This window comes from Cebus imitator, unplaced genomic scaffold (genome assembly GCF_001604975.1).
Source record: "Cebus imitator isolate Cc_AM_T3 unplaced genomic scaffold, Cebus_imitator-1.0 Scaffold82, whole genome shotgun sequence".
NCBI classification, from domain to species: Eukaryota; Metazoa; Chordata; class Mammalia; order Primates; family Cebidae; genus Cebus; species Cebus imitator.
Window position 1 is genome coordinate 2,692,499 of NW_016107397.1, and position 7,872 is coordinate 2,700,370.

At 55.2% G+C, this 7,872-nt stretch overlaps 1 protein-coding gene across 2 annotated transcripts in view; it reads left to right on the top strand.

Moving 5' to 3' along the window:
- The first annotated feature begins 3,549 nt into the window (after positions 1-3,549).
- Positions 3,550-7,872, top strand: part of MYL10 (myosin light chain 10) — a 15,413-nt gene continuing 11,090 nt past the window's right edge. Inside the window, exons 1-2 of one of the 2 annotated variants that reach the window (XM_017533396.2) lie at positions 3,550-3,628; positions 7,295-7,387. In XM_017533396.2, the coding sequence (XP_017388885.2) occupies positions 3,626-3,628; positions 7,295-7,387 (96 nt within the window). In that variant the 5' untranslated portion in view covers positions 3,550-3,625. Of the gene's footprint in view, positions 3,629-6,775; positions 6,935-7,294; positions 7,388-7,872 lie in introns of those variants that run through there. The other variant, XM_037740387.1, reaches the window with a different exon arrangement.

Below are 7,872 nucleotides of genomic sequence, written 5' to 3' on the forward strand. Positions count from 1 at the left end.
AGAATCTTTTGGAAGCTCCCTTCTGGAAACACTAGAAGGTGGGGCTCTTGGCCAGGTGCGGTGGCTCATGACTGTCATCCCAGCACTTTGGGAGGTGGATCACGAGGTTAGGAGTTCGAGACCAGCCTGGCCAACATGGTGAAACCCCTTCTCTACTAAAAATACAAAAATTAGCTGAGGATGGTGACGCACACCTGTAGTCCCAGCTACTTGGGAGGCTGAGGCAAGAGAATCACTTGAACCCGGGAGGCGGGGGTTGCAGGGAGCCTGGATCGTACCACTGCACTCCAACCTGGTAACAGAGCGAGACTCTGTCTCAGAAAGAAAGAAAGTAAGAAAGAAAGAAAAAGAAAGAAAGAGAAAGAAAGAGAAAGAGGAGCTCTTGTCTTGGCCCCACCTCTCTCTCTTTTTTTTAGTTCTAGAAATGGGACCTTGATCTGTTGTCCAGGCTGGAGCGCAGTGGTGCAATCATAGCTCACTGCAGCCTCAGCCTCCCGGGCTCAAGTGAGCCTCCCACCTCAGCCTCCTAAGTAGCTGGGTATACAGGCGTGTGCCACTGATACGAGAATGCGGGCAGGAAAGTGCGGGGAGGAGAAAGACGGGCTCCCTGGTGAGGGCTCCACCCTTGGCCTGTGCTTACAGACCTAGATGACGAAAGTCATTTTCCAAGACCACCCTGGCCCACTACAGCCCCCATGCTGTGCCTATAAAAACGCTGAGGCGTGCCGGGCGCGGTGGCTCACTCCTGTAACCCCAGCACCTTGGGAGGCCAAGGTGGGCCAGTCACGAGGTCAAGAGATGGAGACCATCTTAGCCAACATGATGAAATCCTGTCTCTACTAAAAACACAAAAATTAGCTGGGTGTGGTGGCGTGTGCCTGGAGTCCCAGCTACTCCCCTGAGGCAGGAGAATCGCTTGAACCCAGGAGGAGGAGGTTTCGGTGAGCCAAGATCTCACCACTGCACTCCAGCCTGGAGACAGAGTGAGATTCATCTCAAAAAATAAATCAATAAATAAAAATAGAAACCCTGAGACCCTAGCGGGCACACACAGGAGGCTAGACGTCAAGAGGAGCGGAGAGCACAGGCAGGCACCGGCAGATGCTAGCAGGCCAGGGGCGGGCGGAATAATGCGGATGACCTGGGGAATTTGGCGGGGGTGGGGAGGTGGCAGACGGAGGAGAGTCCGGCCCCTGAGCACCTTGACTCCAGGGGAAAATCACCTTCCCACTCCTTACCCATTCCAGCTCCCCATCATCTGCTGAGAGCTACTTCCACCACTCGACAAAACCTGGCACTCATTCTCCAAGCCCACGTGTGATCCATTTACAGGACACCAAGGCAAGAACCCCGAGACACAGAAAGCCCTTTGTGGGGCTCTAACGGAGCAGATTAACACAAGCCGCCTACAGACGGCAAAACTGAAAGAGCATCCTGTAACACACGCCCACTGGGGCTTCGGGAGCTGTAAGCATCCACCCCTAGACAGTGCCATGGGGTCGGAGCCCCACCACCTGCCCGCCAGCATGTTCCCCTAGAAGTTTAAGCATTGGGGCACAGAAGAAGTGAGCCACATCCCCATCGCATGCCCTTCAAGGGGAATAAGGGAACTTTTTCCATTTCACTACCATGACTGGCTAACTTTTAAATTTAAAAATTTTTTTCTGTAGAGACAGGATTTCACCATGTTGCCTAGGCTGGTCTCGAACTCCTGGTCTCAAGCAATCCTCCTTCCTCAGCCTCCCAAAATGCTGGGGTTACAGGTGTGAGCCACTGTGCCTGGCCTCTGGCCCCACTTTATTTTTTTTTCTTTTTTCTTTTTTTTTCTTTTTTTCTGAGACAGAGTTTCACTCTTGTTACCCAGGCTGGAGTGCAATGGCACGATCTCGGCTCACCGCAACCTCCGCCTCCTGGACTCAGGCAATTCTCCTGCCTCGGCCTCCCGAGTAGCTGGGATTACAGGCATGCACCATCACACCCGGCTAATTTTGTGTTTTTAGTAGAGATGGGGTTTCTCCATGTTGCTCAGGCTGGTCTCAAACTCCTGACCTCAGGTGATCTGCCTGCCTTGGCCTCCAAAGTACTGGGATTACAGGCATGAGCCACTAGCACCTGGCCATGGCCCCACTTCTTACCTGACTTGGCTGAGCGACTTAACCAATGTGTGCCTCAGTTCCTCATCTGGAAAATGGGGTATGGATTGAAGGTGAGGACACATGTTTCTGGACACGGCCTGACCTTCTGTGTTGTGTATTAGCTGCTCTTCTTATTATTATGCCATTCCCTTCCCCCAGGGCAGGGGATCAGCTGTACTCTGGCCTGAAGGCCTGAGGCCAGCTTGAGGGACAGTTAAGCTCTCCAGCCTCTGGGGACCTGTGGGCTCACTGCCTGAACCCAGCACTGCCGGCCCTGGCAGCTGATCAGATGTGGCGGCGCCCAGATGGACAGTGACAGCCTCTAAGTCTGAGCCGGGGCTGCTGGGCCACGCTCGACACAGGAGGGGCTCTCCAGGGCAGATACGGGCTCTGTCTGGCAGATATCCTAGAGAATTCTTGGGCTGGGCCACGCCTGGTGGGGATGGCTGTGTGTGTGTGAGGCCAGGGTAGAATAGAGGTCTCCTTTCTCAGTTCTTCCTCATCAGAGTCCATTTTCCTTTTTTTTAAAGAGACAACATCTCACTTTGTCACCCAGGCTGGAGTGCAGTGGCACAATCACAGATGACTGTAGCCCCAAACTCCCAAACTCAAGCAATCCTCCTGCCTTGGCCTCCTGAGGGACTACAAGTGCACGCCACCATGCTCGGCTAACTTTTTTTTAATTTTTTTGTAGAGATGGGGGTCTCACTGTGTTGCTCAGGCTGGTCTTGAACTCCTGGCCACAAGCGATCCTTTTGCCTTGGCCTCCAAAATCTCTGGGATGACAGATGTGAGCCACTGTGCCTGCCCCATTTTTGTTTTATTTGTCTTTTTGCTTTCTCAGTTCATTGAGCATTTCAATACCCTGAGGGGTCCCCCAGCCTGGGGGTGGGCAATGGGGGCCATGATAATAGGTATATTGGTAGAAGGGACCCCTGAGGGCCAGATTGGGGCAGAAACCCTCTCAACAAGCAGACCAGTGGGGTGTCACACCCTCCGCTGAATTCCTGAGCCTCCTGGAGGGTGATGGCCCCACCCAGAGTCCCACGACTCCAGAGGTCCAGCCACGCTGCAGTCTGAGTGGGTCCCAGCCACCACGAGTGGCCCCACCCTGGGGAACACTCCCTGACGGCTCCAGGCCAAGTCTTCCCACTGGGGTTGCCGGCCTCAACTCACTCTGTGTCCTTGGCCAAATGCCCCTTCCTGAGCCTTGGTCCCTTGGCTCTAGAGAAAACAGTTGCCCAGGGCTCTCGGAGATCTGGAGGCTTAGGCAGTCCCTGCGTCCGTGGTTTTTGCCCATGGATACCCCCCAGCCCCACCCACTCTGAATGGCCCAAGGCAGGTGCCTGGCAGGGAGGCCCCCATTCTTGTCCTGAATCACCTTCCTCACTGGGCCTGGTGCATGCCAGGGGCCCTGGGAGGACCACTATTTAAGGGCCATCCTCGAGCTGTCCCCAGGCCAGCTGCAGCTCCAGGGAGCTCTCCAGACCATGGTAGGCTGGGGTTGTTCCACCTCCGACACAGCCACCTTCCCCTCACCCCCACCTCCTCCCCCAGGGAGCTCAGACCTGTGGCTGTGGCTTCTTTGGCTTCAGCACTGCAGTCCTCTCCCGCCTACCCCTGACCCCACCCCTGAACCTGACCTCATTCCACAACTTTTTTTTTTTTTTTTTTTTTTTTTTTTTTTGAGACAGAGTCTCTCTCTGTCGCCCAGGCTGGAGTGCAGTGGCGCCATCCTGGCTCACTGCAACCTCCACCTTCTGGGTTCTAGCAATTCTCCTGCATCAGCTTCCTGAGTAACTGGGACTACAGGCTTGTGCCACCATGCACAGCTGATTTTTGTATTTTTAGTAGAGGCGGGGTTTTACCATGTTGGTCTCGAACTCCTGACCTCAAGTGATCTGCCCACCTTGTCCTCTCAAAGTGCTGGGATTACAGGCGTGAGCTACCGCGCCAGGTCTCATTCCTCAACCCTGAGCTCATCCTGTGACCTTGACTCCGGCTGTGATTCTGACCTTCGCCTCCTGCCTGAATTCACCCAGCCTCTCACTCACCTTCCTGACCTTGGTCTGATGTTGTCCCTGGTCTGACCTGCTCTTCCCTTTTGATGTCATGTCTGGACCTGCCCCACCTGGGAGTCCTCTCCACGTGGGTCCTGATTTGAGTCTCTGCTTTCCTGGACTCGGTGGGAGCTGCTGGGGAATGAGGAAGGGGAGGGTGGAGGGAGATGGGGTGGGCGGGGCCTGGGGGCTTTACAGGGGCAGTGGCATGGGCCTCTGGGAGGGTCGGGGAGCTCTGAGGTTCCCCTGCTCATCCTTGCTTTCGGGCCTCTTTGGATGTGGGGCTTGCCCGGGGCTCCTGCCCCTGGGGACTCCCTGGAGGGTCTCAATCTGGCTGTCCCTTTGTGCGTGCGTCCCACCTGCCTCATTAGTGAGTCCCTCTAGGCCCAGAGCTCTGACTTGGCTGTCAGTCTCGGCTTGTCACCTCCTGACTGCCTGAGGGCCTAGGGGCTTCTCCGACCTCTCAGCACCTGGCCCCTCCTCCGTGTCAGCCTCTACGGACTGCCTGTCTCCAGTGGGACTGGGAGCTTCTTGGGGACAAAGACGGGGCCGGATTCAGCCCTGGGTCCCCAGGACGGGGCATGGGGCCTGCTTGGAGGTCCGCAGGAGTCTAATATATGTCCTGATGCTTTGATGTAGGCATGCTCTTGGTTTTATAAATGGGGAAACAGGCTCAGAGATGACAAGTGAATTTCTTTCTTTCCTTTTCTTTTCTTTTTTTTTTTTTTTTAAGAGATCGGGTTTCACTATGTTGCCCAGGCTGGTCTTGAACTCCTGACCTCGTGATCCCCCAGCTTCGGCCTCCCAAAGTGCTGGGATTACAGGTGTGAGCCACCACACCCACCCTTTTTTTTTTTTTTTTTTTTTTTTTTGAGACGGAGTCTCTCTCTGTCGCCCAGGGTGGAGCGCAGGGGCCTGATCTCAGCTCACTGCAACCTCCACCTCCTGAGTTCAAGCAATTCTCCTGCCTCAGTCTCCCCAGTAGCTGGGATTACAGGCATGTGTCACCAGCCCCGGCTAATTTTTGTATTTTTAGTAAAGACGGCATTTCACCATGTTGGCCAGGCTGGTCTCGAACTTCTGACTTCCAATGATCCACCCGGCTTGTCCTCCCAAAGCTCTGGGATTACAGGCATAAGCCACCGCGCCTGGCTGACAAGTGAATTTCTTAACATCACAGAGGCTGGGAGCAGCCAAGCCAGGCTTTGAACTCAGGTCCAGGTGGCCCCCTCCTTCCCTGAGATGTTCTTTTCAGGGGAATTTTATTTTTCAGGAGCCCATTCTCAAAAAGAATTTCTAAGACAGCTGGGCTGCCAAGACCCTCAGGTTTAGGGCTCTCTTTTGCAGTAGAGAAAATGATCTCTCCCTCCCTTGGGGAGCTCTGGGGCTCTGGGGCACCCTAGGGCAGTGGTGTGACCATGGGGGTCATGAAAGGCCAGGGACCTGGGGGGCAGGGACTGAGGATGCCGAGGCCACGGCCAGCTGGGTCTGCCAGAGAAAGGGCAGAGCCTCCCACAGACGGAAGTGATCATTTTTTATTAATCGGAGGAAATGTATATGTAATTATGTGAGATGAACTCTGCGGGGAAGTTCTTTTCTTTATGGTGTCTGAAAGGGTTTATAAATATTACAGAGGTTTTACAGCATCATAACGTCCCGGCCGCCCTGGCAGCCCCCTTTCAAAGGATTAGTAGAGACAAAGCACCCAGTAAAAGCTAATTATAAGTCAGCCGGCGCTCTACCCGCCCCCCTCCGCCCCACCCTCGACAACTCGGGCTCCTGGGCGGGGGTGGGGACCGCAGTGGGCTGGGGGCAGGGGAGACCACACAGGCGTTGGGGGAGGGGAGCAGGGAATCAGGGGAGTCCTTTGCTCAAGCGGGGGCGGGTAGACAGGGGCTTGGCAGGGGATGGTGGTGCAGGTTGTGATGGAGACAGGGGCTGGCAGTGGGGGCCTGTCTGTGCCATCCTGTCCACCTCCCCCTGTGAAGTCCAGCAATTCTTTCCCCACAACAAGAGCCCGTTCTGGGGCTCACAGGGCCCCTGGGGGCTGTAAGGATGGCTGCCGAGGGACAGGCCCCTTAGGGGTCTTGGGGACCTGGGGCTTTCAGCAAATGCCCAGCGGTGGACTTCCAGGCACCCTGACATCACAGAGGCAGGAAGGCTGGCTGGAGACCATCTAACTGCTCCACGTGGGTGGTCTCCTGCTTTGCCTGCTGCGTGGGTTGGCCCTGTGTTCTGGGCAGCTATTTCCAAGCACTGGTTGATCCCCACTTTGAGGCAGGTTCAGGGTGGGGACAGGAGGAAACAGAGATGTGACAAATTGGCTTTATCCCACTTAGTCGGGGAGACAGATGCAGAGATACGTCAGGGCAGCGTGGGGCGTGCTGTGGGGGTGACAGTCTACAATGGAGCCACGTATGGAGCCGTATGGGAGAGGAGAATGGCCTGGGGTCAGGGAAGGCTTCTCGGAGGAGGTGACGCAGAGCTGAGGCTGCAGGATGAGTAGGAGTCTCCAGATGGATTCTCCAGGGGGTGCATTCCAGGCAGGGAATTCCAGCAGAGCAAAGCATTCCAGGCAGGGTCAAACGCAGGCAGGCAGGGAGGCTGCTTTGGGGCAGAATAGAGGGCCTGGGTGAGAGGGAGTAGAGGCTCTGAAAGGGGGCAAGAGGCAGATCCAGCGTCGGGACTAAGAGCTCAGTTGTTCTGAGAACACGAAGGTTTTCAGCAGCTGGCGACAAGGTCAGATTCCAGCTGTCGTGGAGGATGCCGGGTGGAGATGGGGAGGCTGAAGGAAAAGATGCCCCCCTCTGCTCGGCAGCACAGGTGCTGGCCGCCCACCTTCCTGAGCCCAGGGGACAGGTCCAGGAAGCAGCTGTCCAGTTCTGTGGGGGTGCATCCCATGCAGGCTTCTTGCCACGGGCTGGGAAAACGTCCTGATTACCTGCACGGCTTCAGGGGCAGACTTGTCTGTCTGCTGTGGGCACTGGGGAGGGCAGAGCAGTGTCATTCTGGACTGTGATGCCCTGGGAGGTGAGGCAGGGAGTGGGGGCTGACCCCCGAGGCAGGGGCCGCTGCAAGGCCCCGTCTGGTACCTTGCAGGCACCGAGAAGAGCTCGGAAAAGAGCAGAAGGCACTGCCAGCTCCAACGTCTTCTCCATGTTCGATCAGTCCCAGATCCAGGAGTTTAAAGAGGTGGGTCTGCTGCCCCACAGGGCAGTTGCGAAGATTCATGGAATGCATGCCAGCTGCTCAAGGAGCTGGGCAGAGGGTCGGTCCTCAGTCTCGGGGGGCTGACGATTTCATATATATATATTTTTTTTAATTATTATTTTTTATTTTTTTAATTTATTTTTTATTTATTTTTTTGACAGTATCACTCTGTCACCCAGGCTGGAGTGCAGTGGCGTGATCTTGGCTCACTGCAACCTCCACCTCCTGGGTTCAAGCAATTCTCCTACCTCAGCCTCCCAAGTAGCTGGGATTACAGGTGCCTGCCACCATGCCGCACTAATTTTTTGTATTTTTAGTAGAGATGGGGTTTCACTATTTTGGCCAGGCTGGTCAAACTCCTGACCTTAGGTGGTTCACCTGCCTCGACTTCCCTAAGTGCCAGCATTACAGGCGTGAGCAACCGTGCCTGGCCCATTATTATATATATATATATTTTTTTTTTTTTT